The sequence below is a fragment of the Lepidochelys kempii genome, chromosome 14, assembly GCF_965140265.1.
Source record: "Lepidochelys kempii isolate rLepKem1 chromosome 14, rLepKem1.hap2, whole genome shotgun sequence".
Classification (NCBI taxonomy): domain Eukaryota; kingdom Metazoa; phylum Chordata; order Testudines; family Cheloniidae; genus Lepidochelys; species Lepidochelys kempii.
The window spans coordinates 17866434-17888667 of NC_133269.1; the positions used below are offsets into that span (position 1 = coordinate 17866434).

Genomic DNA, 22234 nt, shown 5'->3' on the forward strand with positions numbered 1-22234 from the left:
AAATTTTTAACAGTGAGTGTGATTAACCTACCAAAAGAAACGCTAGATCCTTTATCTCTTAATGTCTTCAAATCAAAGCTGGATGCCATTCTGGAAGATATGCTTTAGCCGAACACAAGTTATTGGGCTCTATACAAAGATAACTGGGACAAAGTTAAGGGCCTGTGATAGACAGGAAGTCAGACTAGATGATCTAATGGTTTCTTCTGTTCATATCATCATAGAGTTTAAGGCCAATGTGTATGGAAATAGTTTTATACCAAAATTACAATAAATATGTATTGTTCCAGAACACCAGGTAGAAGAAAATGAAGGAGATGCAGAGGCAGAAAAACCACAACTGGATAGAAGCAGCATCTGGAATGTCAGTGTTAGTCATGACCAAAATAAGAGGCACCAAGAACTCAGTAGCAGGAAAAGAAAATGGCAAATCTATCTGGAACTTGAACAAAACATCCTTATAGGTGGGAACTCAGAGAAAATAAGTAGCATTAGCTTGGACAGCTTTCCAGGTCAAGACAAAACTGGATGGAAGAATTTCAGATAACACTGCTAGGTCTAATTAGTTTTGTGATGTCGGGAATCATCATATGGAACATTATTTCCAGTGCATGATCTTTCAGGTTTCTGATAACTTGTATTTAAAAGGTGACCTATATTTTTCATTGCTATTCGCTCACCACAACACCCTGTCCCTATAAAGGAAAACTGTATATTTCTTTCCTCCTGAAATGACCCAATAACCTAAAAACTTGAGTTTGGACTACAACAGAAGTTTACAGATGCTTTCCTAGTCACCCTGAAGATAAAAGTTTTTAACCAATGTGCCTCTGTGGGAGTGACATATAAGTGCAAGGATGCTTGTTATCCCAGTGCAGAAGAGGATATCCTCCCAGTACAAGTCAATGAATAGAATTAGTAGAAACAGCAGCATTCCAGACTTGAATAACAGACACAATTGAAAAATATGTCTTTTGGCAGGAAGTATAGCCAGAAGAACAGAAACAGATGTACAGTACAGTAATTGTCTGAAAATGGCCATCAAAGGCTGAAAGACAAACATAGGGAAACAAATAGCAACAGGGAAAAGAAAACACAGAATCTTAGAAATGTAGGACTGGAAGGGACCTCAAAAGGTTACCTTGTACAGTCCCCTGCACTGAGACAGAACTAAGTGTTATCTTCTGACCATTCCTAGCAGGTGTTTGTTTAACCTGTTCTTTAAAACCTCCAATGATGGAGGTTCCACAACCTCACTAGGCAATTTGTTCCAGTGCTTAACTATCCTTACAGTTAGGAAGTTTTTCCTAATGTCTAACCTAAATCTCCCTTGCAGCAATTTAAGCCCACTACTTCTTGTCCTGTCCTCAGTGGTTAAGGAGAACAATTTATCACCCTCCTCTTTAGAACAACCATTTACATACACTTGCATACTTATGTTCCACCTCAGCCTTCTCTTTTCCAGACAAAACAAAACCAATTTTTTTCAATCTTCCCTCAAAGATGATGTTTTCTAGACCTTTAATCATTTTTGTTGCTCTCTGAACTTTCTTCAGTTTGTCCACATCTTTCCCAAAATGTGGTGCCCAGAACTGGAAACAGTACTGCAATCAAGGCCTTATCAGTGTTGAGTGGAAGAATTACTTCTCGTGTCTTGCTTACAACACTCCTGCTAATACATCCCAGAATGATGATTGCTTTTTTTGCACAACAATATTGACTCATATTTAGTTTGTGATCCACTATAATCTCCAGAACCTTTTCTGCAGTACTCCTTCCTAGGTAGTCATTTCCGATTTTGTATTTGTGCAATTGATTATTCCTTCCCTAATGAAGAACTTTGCATTTGTCCATATTGAATTTCATCTTGTTCATTTCAGACCATTTCTCCAATTTTTCAAGATCATTTTGAATTCTAATCCTGTCCTCCAAAATGCTTGCAACCTCTCCCAGTGTGGTATCGTCCAGAAACTTGGTAAGGGTACTCTCTATGCCATTATCCAAATCATATATGAAGATATTGAACAGAACCAGATACAGAACAGATCCATACAGGACCCCACTTTATATGCCTTTCCAGCTTAATTATGAACCATTGATAACTACTCTCTTAGTAGTTTCCCAAAGACTTGTGCACCCATTTTATAGTAGGTTCATCTAGGCAATATTTCCCTAGTTTGTTTGTGAGAACGTCATGTGAGAGAGTATCAAAAGCCTTACTAAAGTCAAGATGTATCACATCTACTGCTTCCCCCCAATCTACAAGGCTTGTTAACCCAGTCAAAGAAGGCTATGAGGGCATTAGCTTGGTTTGACATTATTTGTTCTTAACCAATCCATGTTGACTATTAGTTATCACCTTATTTTCTTCTAGGTGCTTACAAAATGATGGGTTGATTATTTGTTCCACTATCTTTCAGGTTACCAAAGTTAAGCTGACTAGTCTATAATTCCCTGGGTTGTCCTTATTCACCTTTTTATAGATAGGTACTATATTTGCCCTTTTTCAATCCTTGGGTATCTCTCCTGTCCTCCACAAGTTCTCAAAGATAATCACTAATGGTTCAGAGATCTATTCAGCAAGTGCCTTCAGTATTCTAAGATTTATTTCATCAGGCCCTACTGATCTGAAGATATCTTACTTGTCTAAGTAATAATTTGACTTGTTCTTTTCCTATTTTAGCCTGATGTCTAACCTAAATCTCCCTTGCAGCAATTTAAAACAACTACTTCTTGTTCTGTCCTCAGTTTTCCAATCACTGCTAACTTTTTTGGGGAAAACAAACCAAAAAGGCATTTAGCACTGTGGCCATTGCCCCATTTTCTGTTATTGTGTTTTCTTCTTCATTGAGTAATGGGCCTACCCTGTCCTTGGTCTTCCTCTTATTTTGAATACCTTTGTAAAATGTTTTCTTGTTACTCTTTATATCCCTAGCTAGTTTAATCTTGGTTTTGTCTTGGACTTTCTAATTTTGTCCCTTTGCCATATATACACACACATGGGGACAGTTTGCTCTTGTGCTCTTAATAAAATTGATTTTAAAAAAAACTATCAACTCTTCTGAAGTCTCTTTCCCCTTAAACTTACTTCCCATTGGACCTTACCTAGCAATTCTCTGAGATTGCGGAAGTCTACCTTCTTGAAGTCCACTGTCTATATTCTGCTGTTTTCCTGCATACCATTCCTTAAAATCATGAATTCTATCATTTCATGATCACTTTCACCTTCCAATTCTCAACTAATTCCTCCCTATTTATTTGAATCGTACCTAAAATAGCCTCTCCCCTAGTCACTTTCTCCACCTTCTGTAATAAAAGTTGTATCCAATGCATTCCAAGAATTTGTTGGATAATCTGTGACCTACTGTATTATTTCCCCAACAGATGTCTGGGTAGTTAAGTCGCCCATCACCACCAAGTCCCATGTTTTGGATGATTTTGTTAATTATTTAAAAAAGCCTCATCGACCTCTTCTTCCTGGTTAGGTGATCTGTAGCAGATATGTACCATGACATCACACCTAGTTTTTTACTCCTTTTATCCTTACTCAGAGACTTTCAACAGGTCTGCCTCCCACTATCTCAACCTCAGTGCAAACTTATTCTGGATCAATATCCCAGTCATGTGAATTATCTCACCAAGTTTCTGTGATGCCAATTATGTCAAAATTGCGATTATTCACTAGTATTTCTAGTTCTTCCTGTTTATTGCCCATAGTTCTTGCATTAGTATACAGATTAACTAAGATATTTATTAGATTTTCCCTCTATAATTCCTCTTGCCTCATCTTTGTTCCTGCTGTGATTGTAAGGATGAGATTAGTAAGGATGGTGACAATTATGAAAAGGAATTACAACATGGTACCTTCCCACCCACTGAAAGTTTGAAAAAATTGAGAGAGATCAAGATTGATTACTAAGAGTGTAATCAATGGCTAAACTGACATTTTTGAGAAGCTTTTCTTACATTCATTCTGCTAGTCAACAAAATTCCGCTGAACTTCCTTAACTTGTAGAAAAGTATTCTTCCTTTATCACAAACACTGGGAGATAAGTAAGGACTACTGGCCAGTTTTAATTCTGTTGGATATCTAAATTTCTAATTCACATTTCGTAACTGAGTAAATGTACTCTGGATGAACAGCTTTCCAAATTGGCTATCAGAACCTAATCCAAGCTAGTCTCAGATACGTTAACTAAGCATTGTTCGAGAAACAAAATGGTAGCAAGGACGCTAGGAAAAAGATTACTTCCATGTCAGGCCCAGGAAGAATTATAAATGAGATTTTTGATGCTTGGATTTCAAAAGCAGCAAAGAAAAGTGGGGGCTTTCCTACTGTCAGATACTAAGGGTATCTAACCAAGACATCAAGCTAACCAAGCTGTAGGTTGTGGGAGTCATTTTCTGCCATGCTATAAATACAGACAGCATTTCAAAAAATCTGCAACTAAACTTCAACCAGACCTAGAAAGCTTTCTGTAGTATTTGTACAGAGGTGAATGCTCAAGGTAAGTTTATGTCCCATCTCCTTTTCTTTGCACTATCAATAAAATATTGTTTCATTTAAGGAAAACTGAATTAAGTTTGGAGATTTATTTAGGAGTGTTACTGAATGGAACCATGGAGAGTGAACAATGTTCTTTTCTTCTTAGGGAGACAAAGAAGCGGGGAACTGCCTTGATATAAAATAAGACACAGAAGACTCCAGTCTTTCTCCTGAAATAGTGACACAGCAGGGCAGACTAGCGCTAGTGTAGGCACAGGGATAGCTGAATAATCTAGGTTATCAGATGTTGTTACATCTTGGTTTCCTTTTTTTAAAAAAGGAAAGTAGAAAACTGAGAATACTAGCCTCCCTAATTAAATTTCTGAATTCAGCAGCAGACCAGTAAAAAGGCAACTTCCCAATTGAGAGCAGTAAAAGTGTGATTTTAAGAGCCAGCCATTGAAGAGAAATCCCTTACCCTAAGACATGTGGGACACGTGATTTGGTAAATCTGCAAATACACTGCCTTAATTAATAAAAAGGTAGACTACACCTGTTCACAAGTACAAAGAGTGCAAGATTACAAACTCGTTTGTCCAGCTATGGAGCAATTAAAATCAATACTTGATGGATTCCTGCCTATGGTCTAGAGTTCATGATGCACAAGGCTGACTTTTTCTCTATCTTTATGCTTATTCTCAAGGAAAATCTGATTCCAGGTACAAAACAGTTAACAAAAAACACAATTTATTGCTAATTACTACACTATGCCAAATATGCTTGACATCAAAGGGTAATCACTACTGCTAGTCAACATACACAGCATAATTTTTGTTTATAATACTTAAGCCACTAATGTTCTATAAATCTAGCAATTATTAAAAAAATATTAAGGACACTACAAACATTACAACACTGTACATATAAAAATGAAATATCTAATAAACTTTAATAGGCTCTCTAGCTATAGTTTCAATCCCTTTCTCTAGGTCTTCAAACAACAATGCATATCCCAACCCAGAGGATGAAACAGTGGCTAGCATAAGCATTGCTGGGCTGGAGTTAATTTCTGAATGAGGCTTTCAGGACTCAGAAAATCTGAGTGAGACCATAGCTACATTTTTATGGGTTGTGCCAGCTGAATCCTCCACCTCACTTTCCAGATGCTCTTCCTGTGCAGCAGACAACCAATTTAGACAAGTGAGTGCAGACTCTTTAAAGACATTCCATTCCCCCTTGCCTTCTTAGCTCAAAAGGCCTCAACTGGCCTGCTGAACCTGATGCAATGCTGAGTGCAGCTATGACAGCAGATCCTGCCATAATGATTTCTTGAAGGATCCCCTTCCCCACACCAGTTTCTTTTCATTCCTGGATCCTGCTGACCTATTCATGAATTTTACAGAGCATCCCTCAGATGAGGTATCAGAAGGGTAGCTGTGTTAGTCTGTATTCAGAAAAACAACAGGGAATCCAGTGGCACCTTAAAGACTAAGACTTATTTGGGTATAAGCTTTTGTGGGTAAAAAACCCACTTCTTCTGGGTTTTTTACCCATGAAAGTTTATGCCCAAATACATCTGTTAGTTTTTAAGGTGACACCAGACTCTCCATTGTTTTCCCTCATATCAGAAGTTTTCCAACTGGAAAAGCACATCAACTGGGGGCTCTGCAGGTGAGAATGTAATATTTTTTATTTTATTTTAGTAAACACAACCTACACAATTGTATTATCCTAAACGTTTTTTTAAACTTATCTGAAAAATTGAACAAATTCTTAAGTAACACTAAATTTAAATAAATAGGAAATGTCCAACAGATCTCATTTTATACTATTATTCACATTAATTAAAAACATTTGAAATCACTCCTCGTTATTAGCATGTGTATGTATGTCTTAAAAGACAGAGACGTGTGTGTGTGTGTGTGTGTGTGTGTGTAATAAAATATTTATTTCCACTGTATCCTACTTCTGTCTTAAAAAGAAAATGAAACTTTTTCCATACCTGGACCAAGCAGTGGGGACCGGTTCGGCTGGGCACTTGACTGGTGCGAAGGCTGAGGTTCAGCCATATTTGTGTTGATAATGGTGGTAGTAGTGGTGGTGTTGGTTGTGGTACTGCTCTGAATTACAGGGTTGTTTCTATCCCACATGTTTACAGTCTTGTTGTTGTTGTAGTTTGGATCACCCCAAGCTGAGGTACCATCATCAATTTCCATCTTACGGCGAATGGATGGTGGAGAAGGCTCTTCCCAGCCAGTTGCCTCACTGCTATCTTTTTGTTTGGGTGGCACTGGCCCACCAACCCATCCTGACCCAGTCTGTTTAACAGAAGCTGCTCCTCCCCAGTTACTCACACTGTTGTCCTGGGGTTTACTAGCCCAATTCTGTTGAGGGCTAGGTTTTAGAGATTCTCCCCAACTTGTACCTGTATTAGCCTTGGTGTTTGTGCCATTTCCCCATCCACTGGTCCCAGACCTTGTAGTATCATTCCAACCTGACCCTGATCTATTGTCAGTATCCCATCCAGATCCATTCTTCTTCCCCTCAGCCAAGTGTCCAGGGACAGATGATGGTTCAGTCCAATCTCCACTTCCTGAAGTCCAGCCTGGATTTGATTTCTGTCCATCTCCCCAGTTTTGAGATTTGGGTTTCTGAGGTTCACCCCATGTCGGTGATTTTTCCTCCTGATTTGCGGTCCCACTCCAAGCGTGGCCACTTTTGGCAGCAGTAGCAGCAGCAGCATTGACAGCAGTAGAGCTAGCTGATTCTCCCCATCCCCCTGGGCCATTTGGCGCTTTGTTGTTGTTGTCTCCCCAACCTGTATTTGCTGGAACAGCTGAGGGTGGAGAGTTGGCCCACCCAGATACTGAAGAGGTATTTGTACTGTTCATGATGGACCCATCATTCTTCCCCCCTGAGTTTGAAGGCTGAGAAGCTGTACAACCCCAGGCCTCCGTTCCATTGTCATTCTTTCGTTCAGACCTTGGGGATTCTTCAAATTCCCAGGCAGTGTTTTGCTTTACAGGAGTCTGCCCCCAACCAGTATTGGACAGAACTCTTGGGTCAAGGTCATTCCTTGGCAACTGGACTTGCCCTTGGTCTATCACCCCTTTGTCTCTCCTTCTGGCCTCTCCTGCTCCTTCTCTCCCAGTGTTGCCCTCATTTTGACCTCCACCACTGTCATTACTTTCTTCACTAGCTGTGGTGACAGATGCTGCAGCTTTGGCCCAAGAGTTTATTTGTTCATTGCCCTGCTGCATGGCAGGATTCTGGCTGGTAACACTAGGGCTATCCCACCCTGCTGATCCTTTACCACTGATGTCACTATTGGAATGCTGATTTGGGGGCTTACCCCATTCACCATTAACACCATTACTGGTGTTACGGTTGGGGTGGCCCCAAGCTCCAGAATGCATGCTACCAACACTACTGTTGCCACTGCCCCTGCCCCATGCTAGTACCCCAGGACCAGCAGGAGGTCCTGAATCCCATGCACTTGCTCCATTTCCTTCCTTGTGCACAGCACTGCTGGATCCGTTCTGTTTAGCACTTAATGCTGAGTTCACAGTGTCTCCATTCCCCTGACTGAACCCAGAATTGCCGTTTCCTGTGGCAGGATTACCTGGGGATATTCCCCATACCGAACTACCCATTCCTTCACCATTGCCCCCACTGACTTGAGAAACTGATGTTCCATTAGCACCAGGAAGGCCTTGCAGGTGGGGCGAGATGATGGCCCCCATACCAACAGCCATCCCCCAGTTTGGCAGTCCATTAGTCTGCATTGCATTGATAGGGTTTGGTGAAGAGTTCATGGGGTTAGTGTTATTTGGTCCATCAGTGTTAAGGTTCTGAGGTTGTACGCTGAAAGACACATTCTGAGAAGTGGACGTTTGTGGTTCTGTGCTCTCTTGCGGCAGCAAGTTTCCCCAAGCACCTAAGGTGCTTGTTGGGTTACCATTCTGGTTGCCGATATTCTGACCTATGGCACTGACTGGACTACAAATACTGGAAGGGTTGCCTGCTCCCACAGTTCCTTCATGTCCGAGTACAGGCCAGGCAGCTGGATTGGCATTAGGGTTAAGGTTAAGATTAATGCCAGCATTTGAGTTGGAAGCACCCCAGCAGTTTTGACTTCTACCATCTGCAATCATGTTGTCCATCTTTCCATCCCCACCACTGGCAGAGCAGTGAGTTAGGCCAGAGTTGGAGCCTGTGGCCACACCCCACACTCTGGTTGAGTTTCCATTACCATTTGCTCCACCAGCTCCAAGGGCACTCTGGTTAGAAGTGCTTTGGATGAGTGCTCCATTGGTGCCATTATTGCCATTAGTTTTCTTTGTATGTCCAGTGAAGTTGCCTTGGGCACTCCCTGTAGCCATGCTACTGTTCTCTGAGCCACAGTTAGAGGCAGAGTCAGTTTCTGTAGTACATTCTGAAGCAGATTCAGACTCAGTTCCTGTAATGGAAGGCCACGCTTCCTTGTCAGTCCTATCTATTATCACTTTATCCCAGCTGCAGTTGGCTTCACTTCTGAAAGTGGGCTGCTGTCCCCAGTGGGAATTTTCATAATGGTCTCCCAAACCACTGTGACTAAGATCTGAAAAGGATTAAACAAGACTCAGAATTAGTCTGCCATTCAAATTCTGTTAAAATAACGTCATTAAATACATTTTACTTTCTTAATTACTATACCATACTCTACATAAATTCCAAATTACACTAAAACGAAGCATACACTATTTTTAAAAGACGTATATAAGATAATTTTATGCACCACAATAAGTACCTTACATCTTTCTGTTTAAAAACGTTTTTTCTATAAAAGGAGTTTGATCATAAATTTATCTTCTATATCATCAAGTTCATATTCAACATTTTATGTAAATTTTACAAACATTTTACACTGAAAAGGTTTAAGAACTGCCCAGAAGTTATAAATATTTTGCGTCTTTTGGTATACTAGTAGAAACTGATAAACCAGTGAAAAACAAACAGATCAAAAACAACAAACAGGTTATACTGAGGCACAGTATACTTGTACAGAATCCAAAAAGAAGATCTGAAAAAAAAAACTATTAGGACATCTAATCTATCCGCTTGCCAATGCAGGCTGGTCCCTACAATAATAGGTTTTCTAGTGCTTTACCTGGTTTAATTTTAAACTTTTCCTTTGAGCTTCCAAAAATAAAACCTTACAAATTTTAAATTTTTGGTCTCTAAGTCATAATATCTCTGCACCAGAAATAAGCAATCCAAAAAAACTCCCACATTTAAGAAAACTGTATCTGTATTTTGAAAATTACTGGAAAGAGATGAATACTATGTCAAGTGTTGATATTCTGTTAACATTTTAGTTATTTTGACTCAGTTAACCCCCCCCTTCTTTTGGTGAAATATGAAAAAAGACAGTTCAACAAAAATCATTTTAAAAATTAAAATATTTCCTCATGTAAAATATTCAAAGAGCTATTACTGATAAATATGAATAGTGTCAAAACACTACATTCACTGCTCATTTAGTTTTCTTTCGTTGCTAAACTCTCTAAGAACCATACACAGAGAATACAGAACTATGATATTTTAATGCAACTATATTATAGTATCTGAGCATGGCTATAAGTAATGTTTTTTGTAGAGCAAGATAAGTAGTTCTAAAGAACAGCCTGGTTATGTCACTCAATAATATGTATTAAATGGCAAGACCAGAATAAGCAATTTAGCTCTTAAATGATTTAGGTGGTACTTGAATATCATTTTTAAACTTGTAATTACAGTCCAATTTGTCTCAAAAACCAAAGAAAATAAACATTATCTTTGTACTTATCCTTAAAATGCAGCACCAGCCTTCTTAGCTCCTCATCCTCTTGCTCCCTTCCCCCATGTTCCTCCAACATATAAGCAAACAGAAAAATATAACCAAATCCTTCTGATGACCTGGCTCTTTACTAGAGTGCACTTAGTTAAATAACCTGAGAGAAGCCACAATTGGTCATGTTAAGCTTATTTCAAGTTTTAAAGACTTAGATATTGTTATCTATCCTGACTGCACTGTGCAAAAGATATGAGTGCAATTATTCCCTTATATTTTCTCATGATGGGAATTTTATCCTGTATAGCTAGTGTGATCAGAGAGCTATGAATAGAGGCAACTTGTAGGATAGTCTCTCTAAATTGTAGTTTGGGTAGAGAGGAAAACCAGTGTGCATACATGCAAATATTGAATGCTGGAAGTCTCAATTATTCTTTGCCTTTCCAACCTACTTTACTTCTAAAGCAGACCAAACTCTTTACAAGATAGACAATTATATTGTCCACAAAAAACCAATCATCTACCTCAAACAAAGCCAACCAGGGATGTATGTTTAGCCAGCTCTGTATAGGTGTGTACCCTATGTAAGCCAAATTAAAACCAAGGATAATGCTTCAAAGGTAGACTACTAACAGCAATTATGTTTGAGTGGATTTAAAACAAAAAACAAAAAAACCACAACTATGCAGCCAGAGTGAAATAGTCTCATAACTGAAAATAGCCAAGAAAGGGTCTCTTTTTCTAAAATCAGTGTACTATATAGGCCCACGTTTGTGTTTTTACATTTGTATCGTTACTATCGTCACTAGTTTATTGAATCAGCATGTAAAAAAGGAAATAAAAGCAGTGGTGTATAACCTCTAATTTGCAGTAATAAAATGAAACATGCTGCTGATTGAAACACCATTCACCAGTCAGAATACAGAGCAGTCGTCACCAACGGTCAACTGGTTGATCCTAGAGGATCTCCCAATCTATCGCGATCTCCAGTGATGTAGTGAGGCTGCCGCTAAGGCAGAGTCCCTGCCTGCCCTGGCCCCACGCCGCTCCCGTAAGTGGAAAACGCAGCCCCGCAGCGGTGAGGGGTCTTCCTCCGCCCACTGCTCCTGCCTGCAAGCACCACCCCCACAGCTCCCATTGGCTAGGATTGGGGAGCTGTGGCCAATGGGAGCTGTGGGGGTGGTGCTTGCAGAGAGGGGCAGCACACGGAGCCATGTGCCCCCCTCCCCAGGGGCTGCGTTGGCCCCATCCGGGAGTGGCGTGGACCTGGGGTAGGCAGGGAGCCTGCCTTAGCAGCAGCCATGCTACACCACGGACCAGGAGCCACTGGAGATAAGTGCTGTCCGGCTGGAGGCTACACCCCAACACCCAGCCCTGAACCCCCTCCCAGAGTCAGCACCCCGTACCCTCTCCTGCACCCCAACCCCCTGCCCCACCCCTGACGCCCTCCTGCACCCCAACACTCTGCTCCAGCCCGGAGCCTCTTCCTGCACCCAAACTCCCTCCCAGAGCATGCACCCCAACCCCCTAACCCAGGCTCAGCCCAGAGCCCCCCTCCCCCACTGCAAACCCCTCAGCCCCAGCCCAGAGCCTGAACCCCAACCCCCTACCCCAGGCAAGTGAAAACTAGTGAGAATTGGGGAGAGTGAATGATGGAGAGATGGGGGGATTGGGTGGGGGGGCAGGGCTTTGGGGAAGGGGCGGGGTAGCTCCTGGGTTTCCCTTAAATTCAAAAAGTGATCTTGGGCTTAAAAAGGTTGGAGACCACTGATATAGAGTCATTACAGAGTCAATGGAAAATGCCAAATGCTCTATCAGTAAATACCATTCTGCCTAGCAACCTTTTAATACATGCTTACACCTTATCAAGTATACACAGACCAAGAAAAGATTTACACAGTAGTTAAACCACAACTGCAATGATCATTTCCTTTTTAAATAAACCGTTGCCATTGATTCACTTCTATGCTCATGCTCATAGTCAATTTAATGGTACTACATAACTCTTTCCATCACCTGTCACAAAAACAAAGAAAAATGCTGCTGTAGAATTTATTAGAGTTTGATTTAAGGCATTTTTTTATATTTTGACATGTGATGTTGACAATTTGTGTTTTAGCAGTTATAAAGCTTAAACTTTTTGAATCTTAACGTCTACAGTCATTAAAGTGTCTGACACCTCCCCGGTTTGACCAACTGATTATTTTCTGTGACAATTTAAATAGATAAGAATTCAATCAAAAAATGCTTAAAACCCATAATTTGGTGCAACTGTGAAAATTTAAATTGATAAAAATCTAAAAAAAGGCTTAAAAATAAACACTGGTATTATCCGTTGAAATTATAAAAATAAAAATCTAATTCTGCCAAGCACAAATATGAGCGAATAATGTACTGCAGTTGTGAAAAAGGCCAATATAATTCTGGGCTGTATTAACAGGAGTGTCATATGAAAGACACACGGGGCACCTGTTCTGCTCTACTTGCTAATGAAGCCTCATCTGGAATACCGTGTCCAGTTTTGGGTGCCATGCTTTAAGAAAGATGTGGGCAAATTGGAGAGACTCCAGAGGAAAGTAACAAAAATGATAAAAACATTATAAAACATGACCTATGAGGAAAAGTTAAAAAAACTCAGTATGTTCAGTCTTGACAAACGACTGAGTGCGAACCTAATAATAGTCTTCATATATGTTAAAGGCTGTTATAGAGGACAGTTACTAATTGTTTTCCCATGTCCACTGAAGGTAAGACAGGTAGTGGTGGCTTAATCTGCAGCAAGGAAGATATAGTTAGAAAGTTTTTCCTAATGTCAAACCTAAAGGATAGTTAAGTACTGGAATAGGTTACCAAGGGAGGTTGTGTAATCCCCATCACAGGAGGTTTTTAAGAACAGATTAGACAAACACCTGTCAGGGATGGTCTAGGTATACTTAGTCCTGCCTCAGCAGGGAAAGGTGTGTGTGTTTGTGCGTGGGGGAAAACGGGAGGTAGAGTGGGAAAATGGACTAGATAACCTCTTCAGGTTCCTTCCACACATACATTTCTATGATTTTATGATTCTTTGTGAAGGAGCTATTCCTAAAACAAGCTCTGGAGATTGCCTGGCACCTGGTTAATTGTGTCCCCAAACTCTCAGGCACCGTGAGACCCACATGACAACAGTAGGTTTATATAGCGTTTTACCAGATTTTCTAATCTGAGCACAGGGGAGGGGAGGAAAGAATAAAAAGAATATCTTCGAACGGCACAATCTTGGGTTCTTTATGTAAAAGCCTGTTTGATATTATTCAGATATTGGTAATTGTTAAGAGCTCGTAATATCTGGATTACGAAACCTAGTTTGTCTTGGCAATATTTACTAGGAAACTTTCAGGAAGGGCTGACAGCTTTGTTCAAATGTAAGGCACCTTGAACAGGAATTTGGGGTGTAAATATAGTACAATGTTATCCTCCAGAAAATATCATCATCTGGAAGTTTAGCCATCATGGTTTGGTTCTCACTGACTTTTCAATTATGTTATAGCCATTAAAAATGAAATCTTCAGTGGCAGGGAATTAAAAACACCACATTCTCACAAGTAGGTGGTGGCTCACGTATAGTTGTAAAGACTTTTATTAGTCCTTTCAATAATTTCTTTAACTTACAATGGTCAAAGACTGAGGCTGTCTGTAACTGAAGGATGGAACACTGATACAGCTGCCAGATGATCTTGCTACTTTCCTATTCCACTTCAAGGCCCAGCTCTTTCTTGTAGAAAGTTTGACTTTGCTAAGAGATTTGTTGAGCTTCCTGTGCACAATCCAAACAAAAGCTTAACAAGAAGCCACTTTCCATACAGACATGCAGAGAAATTTCAGATCCGAGTTTACAATGTAAACATAGTCTTACAACAAAAAAGACAAGAGTTGGTAGTTGGTCTGTATTTCTTCTAACTAGACTGAGAATCAGATCTGATAACTCCAGGTTGGGACTACCAAAATCAGAATGGATATCTGTCCTTGTTAGTAGAAGTATTGGAATGAAGACATACAGGAACTCTAGAGTCTGGAGCAGGGGTGGCCAAACTGTGGCTCCGGAGCCACATGTGGCTCTTCAGAAGTTACTATGTGGCTCCTTGTATAGGCACTGACTCCGGGGCTGGAGCTACAGGTGCCAACTTTTCAGTATGCCAGGGGATGCTCATTGCTCACCCCCTGGCTCTGCCACAGGCCCTGCCCCCACTCCACCCCTTCCCGCCCCCACGCTGGCCTTGCCCTTGCTCCTCCCCCTGCCCCCCAGAGCCTCCTGCAAGCCACGAAACAGCTGATTGGGAGCTATAGGGAGGCGCTGATTGGCAGAGCTGTCAGTGGCTGGGAAGCGCTGGGAGTGGGGATGGGTGGGTGCGCTGATGACGTATTACTGTGGCTCTTTGGCAATGTACATTGGTAAATTCTGGCTCCTTCTCAGGCTCAGTTTGGCCATCCCTGGTCTGGAGAAAGCTTGTAAAGGATCACCAGATAGACCTCATCTCCTTGAATTCATCCAGAGTGCCATCTGCCTTTGAAATGTAGTAGTAAAGGATTTCAAAAAGTAGCTCTGTTACACTGGATCAGACCTTATGGGAAATGCCAGAATACTTCAGCTGTGAAGACTGATACAGAACACTCACTGAATGGATGCATAAAATGCAATCATTTGGATCACACACGCCGGACCAGTCCACCATTAGGGATACTTACATCACAACAGAGAGAAAGAGCCAAACTGATTAGAACAATGACAGAATGGACTAGATCTGCCTAATCTGCAAAACAAATGCAAAAGCTTTACTATGAATTCTATTAAACTTTTAAAATATAAAAAGACCAAAAATAATCTAGCTACATTACTGAAGGCCACATAATAAAGAGGAGAGTGACAGTTTTGATCTCAATGCCACGTTAGTCAGTATTTTATTATTTTGTAAGTATTTATATTAGGATAGCTTCCAAAAGCCCCAAATCAGTACTGGGGCCCCATTTTGCTGGGTACTGTACATATATAGAAAAGAGACAATCCCTGCACTAAAGGGTTTACAATCTAAAGATAAACAAAGGGTATAATTCTTCATAAGCATTGCCAAAGTTTGTTTTAAAAAATAAAACTGTTAGGACTCAAAAGTGAAAAGAACATTACAAAACTTAATATTGGAAAATCAATTACTATTTCATTTATATGCTTTCAGGATTCCATATTTACCCTGCAAACTGATGACAAACATTTAAAGCAAGGGGTACAGGAAATCAGTCTGCTTTAGGAATCTGATGTCCAGGAGTCCTGAGCAGGAAACAGACTAGTTTGAGCATTAGTCTTAATAGGTCATTGAAGATGGAACAGATTTTTAAACATTGCTGTGTGTTTGTTAAGTCTAGATATGCAATCTGTTCACAGTATAGTTCACTTGAAAAGTAAAATTTAATATGTAGTCAATCAGAAAGGAAAAATTCAACTATAACACAATTACAGTGGAATTCTAGAATACTTTTGATCTGGTAAGTTCAAATGCTTTCCACACTTAGTCTCACCTCATCCTGTCAGTATTATACCCATTTCACAGATGAGAAAAAAAAACTGGTTTCAGAGTAACAGCCGTGTTAGTCTGTATTCGCAAAAAGAAAAGGAGTACTTGTGGCACCTTAGAGACTAACCAATTTATTTGAGCATGAGCTTTCGTGAGCTACAGCTCACTTCATCGGATGCATACCGTGGAAACTGCAGCAGACTTTATATATACACAGAGAATATGAAACAATACCTCCTCCCACCCCACTGTCCTGCTGGTAATAGCTTATCTAAAGTGATCATCAGGTGGGCCATTTCCAGCACAAATCCAGGTTTTCTCACCCTCCACCCCCCCACACAAATTCACTCTCCTGCTGGTGATAGCCCATCCAAAGTGACAACTCTTTACACAATGTGCATGATAATCAAGTTGGGCTATTTCCTGCACAAATCCAGGTTCTCTCACATCCCCCCCACCCCCATACACACACAAACTCACTCTCTTGCTGGTAATAGCTCATTCAAACTGACCACTCTCCAAGTTTAAATCCAAGTTAAACCAGAACATCTGGGGGGGGGGGGGGGGGCAGGAAAAAACAAGAGGAAACAGGCTACCTTGCATAATGACTTAGCCACTCCCAGTCTCTATTTAAGCCTAAATTAATAGTATCCAATTTGCAAATGAATTCCAATTCAGCAGTTTCTCGCTGGAGTCTGGATTTGAAGTTTTTTTGTTTTAAGATAGCGACCTTCATGTCTGTGATTGCGTGATCAGAGAGATTGAAGTGTTCTCCGACTGGTTTATGAATGTTATAATTCTTGACATCTGATTTGTGTCCATTTATTCTTTTACGTAGAGACTGTCCAGTTTGACCATGGCAGAGGGGCATTGCTGGCACATGATGGCATATATCACATTGGTGGATGTGCAGGTGAACGAGCCTCTGATAGTGTGGCTGATGTTATTAGGCCCTGTGATGGTGTCCCCTGAATAGATATGTGGGCACAATTGGCAACGGGCTTTGTTGCAAGGATAAGTTCCTGGGTTAGTGGTTCTGTTGTGTGGTCTGTGGTTGTTGGTGAGTATTTGCTTCAGGTTGCGGGGCTGTCTGTAGGCAAGGACTGGCCTGTCTCCCAAGATTTGTGAGAGTGTTGGGTCATCCTTTAGGATAGGTTGTAGATCCTTAATAATGCGTTGGAGGGGTTTTAGTTGGGGGCTGAAGGTGACGGCTAGTGGCGTTCTGTTATTTTCTTTGTTAGGCCTGTCCTGTAGTAGGTAACTTCTGGGAACTCTTCTGGCTCTATCAATCTGTTTCTTTACTTCTGCAGGTGGGTATTGTAGTTGTAAGAAAGCTTGACAGAGATCTTGTAGGTGTTTGTCTCTGTCTGAGGGGTTGGAGCAAATGCGGTTGTATCGCAGAGCAAACTGTGGCACATAGAGATTAACCTACACAAGGTCACACAGCAAGTGAGCTGTCAAGATGGGACTAAATCTTACAAATGACTCCTAGTACCCTAGAATGAAGGAAAATAAAATAGAGCCACAGAGCTTAAGGCCAGAAGGGCTAGTCTGACCTCCTATACATCACAGGCCAGCAATACCACCCAGCACTCACACACTAAATGCAACAATCAAAATGAGATCAAATAAAGGAAATGATCTTAAGGAGGCAAATAATTTTAGCTATATATTTCAGACAGATGTAATTTAACAACTACTATGTTGTACACTAAATTCATCCATCAATATTTCACCTTTGGGAACAATTTAAAATTGAGGTTGTCATTTCCTGGTGGCCATTTCCATTTTCCACAAAGCCACCTGCAAAATGGCACCATGTGCAGTTTCTGCTCAGAAACAATCCAGGACTGGAAGTATTAGGAATTTTGCTCTTCAGGATTAATGGTTCATTAGGAAAGCTGAATGGAGAAAGCTGGAGGACAGCATACCTCCAACATGCATAGCTTTAAGTGGTGTCACCAATAATCACTAATAATTCAATCCCTCCCTTACAAAGAGTAGGAGACAGACAACATTTTTTAACATTAAGAACTGTGGTGAAATATACCTTTAAAACTTTGATTTAGTTACTAATTCAAAATAGAACCCAATTTTTTTTTGCTCCTACAGCTCATAATTAGCTTGAACAATTCAAATATTAGTTTTGAGTTTGGCAGCACCATCAAAAGTAAACCGATAACAAATATGAACTCTGAGAAGAGCAAGAAATGAAGAAAAGCTTCTTTTACCCGTAAACTCATATTAACAAACAGAATACCCATTCTATACATCATGCAGTCTACTCAAAAGTTATAACCCCTCCAGTGATACTCAGTGGTTTACATAAACTATTTCTTTTCAGCTTTGCATTCTATTCTAGAAAAAAAATAATGTACACTATCCATATCTCCCAAATTTCTATTTGTTCACTGCACACAGTTCAAACCAATTACACCTAACAAGTTTCAACCATAATGAAAGATTCAACTGATTTACAAAAACATATTGGCGGGGGGGAGGGGAGGAGAGGGGAATTGGATGAAATGTCAGAGACTGGCACAGATTCTTGATAGTTGCACATTAACAGATTTAAAAAAGAAAAAAATTGAAAAGCTCAAGTTCATTTATAAAACCTCTCTCCCCCTTAGCCCCCCCCCACCAACCCCCCCCCCCAAACCTTTAAAGATAAAAATAAAACCTTCTCTCGTTACAAGAAAATCTTATTCTAGGTTTGAATTCTTTTTTCAGCCAACATAATAATTAATTGGTTCATTTTGCGAGCAATGACTAAAGCCAGTGACATCAATCCTGGTGAGGATTTTAAATCACAGCACTAATCAGATAAAGTTTATGTATCCTGATCAGGCAAGTCCAAAAAGGACAACTACTTCTCCCCCAAAATAAGAAGTAGCTCACTGTAGTGATTCAAATGGACATCTTAACAGAATTCTAAAAAGATTACAATAAATGTTAATAAAATAAATAGGACCTGCCAGAAAGGCATTTAAAAGCTTAGCTCAAATGTAGTCTAACTTTTATACAGCAAAAAAGAGAGTCTCGGAACATTCATTTTAAAGAATAAGATGCAGCATAAAGTAGGAAAAACATCTCAATTCAAGTGCTACTAGTTGGATTGTCAGATATGTTTAACAACATTAGCAGATTTTGTCTAATTCCATCAATCCTTATGTTCTGGGGTCTAAGCAAATTTAAAAACTGTTGTATGTTTGAAGGTGCTCAAAAAGCCAATTTACAACTATTCTCAGATTTAAAGTCCCACGAGGAATTCTTGAAAGCATTGTGTCCAAAATTTCTTCCAAAGAACAGTGACTTTATAAATGCTAGAGCTGCCAAACTGTTCATGTTTTTCTAGAAGTGTGGGAAGATAGTTAAGAGATAAGACAATTGAATAGAACATTTTTTAAAAGACAAAAACAAAATTAAGTAACCAAGTGGAAAAGCCTGTTACTCTAGTTTAATTTTCTGCACCATGACATTAAAATGTAGCTGGTTTCCTCCGATGCAAGAGCCTTTAAAATGCATCAAGAAAAACAAGCAGAAGAAAGAGCATTCTTCATTATTAGTGGGTATTCCACTAAATGCTAACTCTCTAAAACAAAAACAGTAGTAAATAATGACAAATAATTCAATTTTCTGTTCAGTGCAGCATATCTTTAGCAAGCAGCTCTTTCTGCGAGGACGCCATTTTATCAAACCTGAAATGCAGCCAAAAGCTTAGGACGCTGTGCTGCTGCTCTGTCTCTGAAATGTTATGTAATAAATTGATTTAACAGAAGCAGATGCTATTTGCTCAGGGTTTTTTGTGGAGGCTTTTTTTGCTCTAAAAGGGGCTGATGGGTAATGAAATACCTGAGGAAAGGTGCCGCCCAACCATCCTAGGAGACGCTACATTGTGTGCAGAGCTGTCTCTATTCCTTCATCTATGTTCGCCTGGGCTCTCTGCTTCAATATGTCGGCTGTGTACAGTGTGAGCCTCATCCTGTAGAGCTGCCAAGAAAATCTCTCGGTGCAAGCGTGCATCCAGACAACCTGCAAGCTCAGTCGGGCCTTACTTGCGCTGGCTTTGGAAAAGCCCTTTCCACACAGGGAGCTCCCCTCGGCCCCTGGCAATCTCCAGCCCCTTTAACTCTGGGTTAAGGAACCAACAGACTAGGATTTTTAATCTTTGATTATCTAATTGCAGCTGACACTAAACCGATCTTCCTTCCTCTTTAAATTCTTTCAACTGTCACTAAACATTTTCACTTCGGGACCTAGCTACAATTAGCACTGTAGCTGCTTTTCTTCTGTTTTTTGAAAGTCAGCCAAAAGAACAACCGCATATTGCTGATTGGCTGCATGCAAATACATTCCTGCCTCCTTTATGTCTTCCTCCTCCCCAATCCCTCTATGACAACAGCTCTAGACATTTGGCATACCAACAGTAGCTGTAATATTCAGGGCAAGTCCCATATGTAAATTGGCAAGCTGCCAAATTCTTAATTACTTTCCTACCTCTATCTAAAAAAAGATCTAAGCAACAAACATGAGAGCATATTAATCAAAGCCTCTGTTTATAAATGTATAGCACAGCAGTCCAAAACAATACATCAGACTGTGATGGTTCTTGCCTTGCTTGCTGTGCAGAAGAAGAAGAAGAAATTCTTTAATAATTGCAGGCTGGAGACCACTAGTTATCTTGCAGACTTGTGAATGTATACAGTGTGAACAAAAATAAACATAATGATCTAACATTTTCAAGACCTAAACAGTATCATGAGTTATAGTAATACGTATGTACAGTATCTTATATAAATGCATACGTACAAAAGCTTTAACAGGTGCATCTTCAACCCCCCATTCCAATATTTTTAACGCATTGCCTTTTCAACTACTTTGCTTCCTCACTTTCTTCCTCTCCCTCTCCTCTGTCTGAAATACACACTAATTTTATATTAAATTCAACTGTTTTAAGTCTGCAGATACAATTCTTGTCAGACTTTTATCTGAGCTGCCTTATCCATTAAATTAGATTGCACATTACTGATGCCTCTTTGAAGGCTTGGTTGCATTCTTAAAATTGCTACCGCTCTAACATCTCAGTACAATCACCACTGTCAAATTAGTGGGTGAAGTTATTCGTTTCACTTACTAAACATTCTTGAAAGTGCTCAATTTTTTTTATTTGAAGACATTTACTCTCCATTTGTTTGTAATAACCTTAGAATCCTGAATAGGTACAACTTAAATCTAAGTAAGTTAGAAGCCTAAAAATAAAATTTCCCCTCTGACCATGCCTTTTTCAATTTGGAAAAAAACCCCACTATTTTGAATGGAACCATAACTGGCATGAATGTTGTGTCCATTTTACAGCACCTTTCATGTAAGAATATCTGTGTGAACTCAGTTATGTGAGTGCACTTTTGATTCGTTTTACTGCAGAACCAGCAAAGAATGTAGAACCCTGTTTGCATGAGTTCCACAAACATTGCGGCTTGGTTTTGTTTTTAAATATGGTAGATTGCAAAAAAAAATATTTATAATAGAGTACTTTCTCTCGCTCAGATTAGGGCCACAGAGGTTAACCCTCAGCTGATAGTCAACAGGAATATGTTTATTGGACAGAGGTAAATGGGAAATCTGACTGTGGGAAGCTACAGAGAGATTAGGGCCTCTAAGGAGGCTTCAGGGGCAACATCCTGGTTAAAAGCACGGTTTCCATTCGATCTGCTGCTAGAATTTCTACCAGAGTGTTGTCCCTTGACCAAATTTGAGGGCTTAATTATACCAGCCTCTGGCTAGTAGGCGTTATACACTGGAAACTCTGTTTCCATCTAGTTCAGGGGTGGGCAAACTCCGGCCCGTCAGACATTTTTATCCAGACCTCGCGCTCCTGCCAGGGAGTGGGGTCAGGGGCTTGCCCCTCTCCACCAGGCGCTCCCCAGTCCCCAACTCAATTCCCTTGATGAACACCATCTTCTGGCATGCAGAGCTGCACTGCACAGGCACAACTTTGCCGTGCTGTTTACGGGATTTGAACCCCTCCCACAGGGCAGCCCCCTCCCCCCCAAACACAGCAGCGCACCCAATCCCCTCCCAGTATCCTATGGCCCCACCCTTGAGAGCCTCGAAACCGCCCAGGGGCCGCACCTGTCCCAGCTAGGGCGCCTCCGCCCGTGGCTGTGCCTGGTACAGCTGCCTTGGTGTCACTGCCGGCAGGGCCCCAAGGAGCCCCCAGTACTGCCCCTGTAGAGCCCCCCCTCTGCGCCACACCCCATGAGTCCCACCTCCCCCTACCTTGGTAACATCCCTTATAGAGCTCCCCCATGCTACATCCCATAGAGTCCCTCTTCCCCACTGGGTATTCATGGCCCATCATACAATTTCCATACCCAGATGCGGCCCTCAGGC

At 40.6% G+C, this 22234-nt stretch overlaps 1 protein-coding gene across 11 annotated transcripts in view; it reads right to left on the reverse strand.

Moving 5' to 3' along the window:
* TNRC6C (trinucleotide repeat containing adaptor 6C) overlaps positions 1–22234 on the reverse strand; it is a 204436-nt gene that overhangs the window by 59492 nt on the left and 122710 nt on the right. For 10 of the 11 annotated variants that reach the window (XM_073311080.1, XM_073311085.1, XM_073311087.1 and 7 more), the window contains exon 5: positions 6489–9086. In XM_073311080.1, the coding sequence (XP_073167181.1) occupies positions 6489–9086 (2598 nt within the window). Of the gene's footprint in view, positions 1–6488; positions 9087–19693; positions 21804–22234 lie in introns of those variants that run through there. The other variant, XM_073311088.1, reaches the window with a different exon arrangement.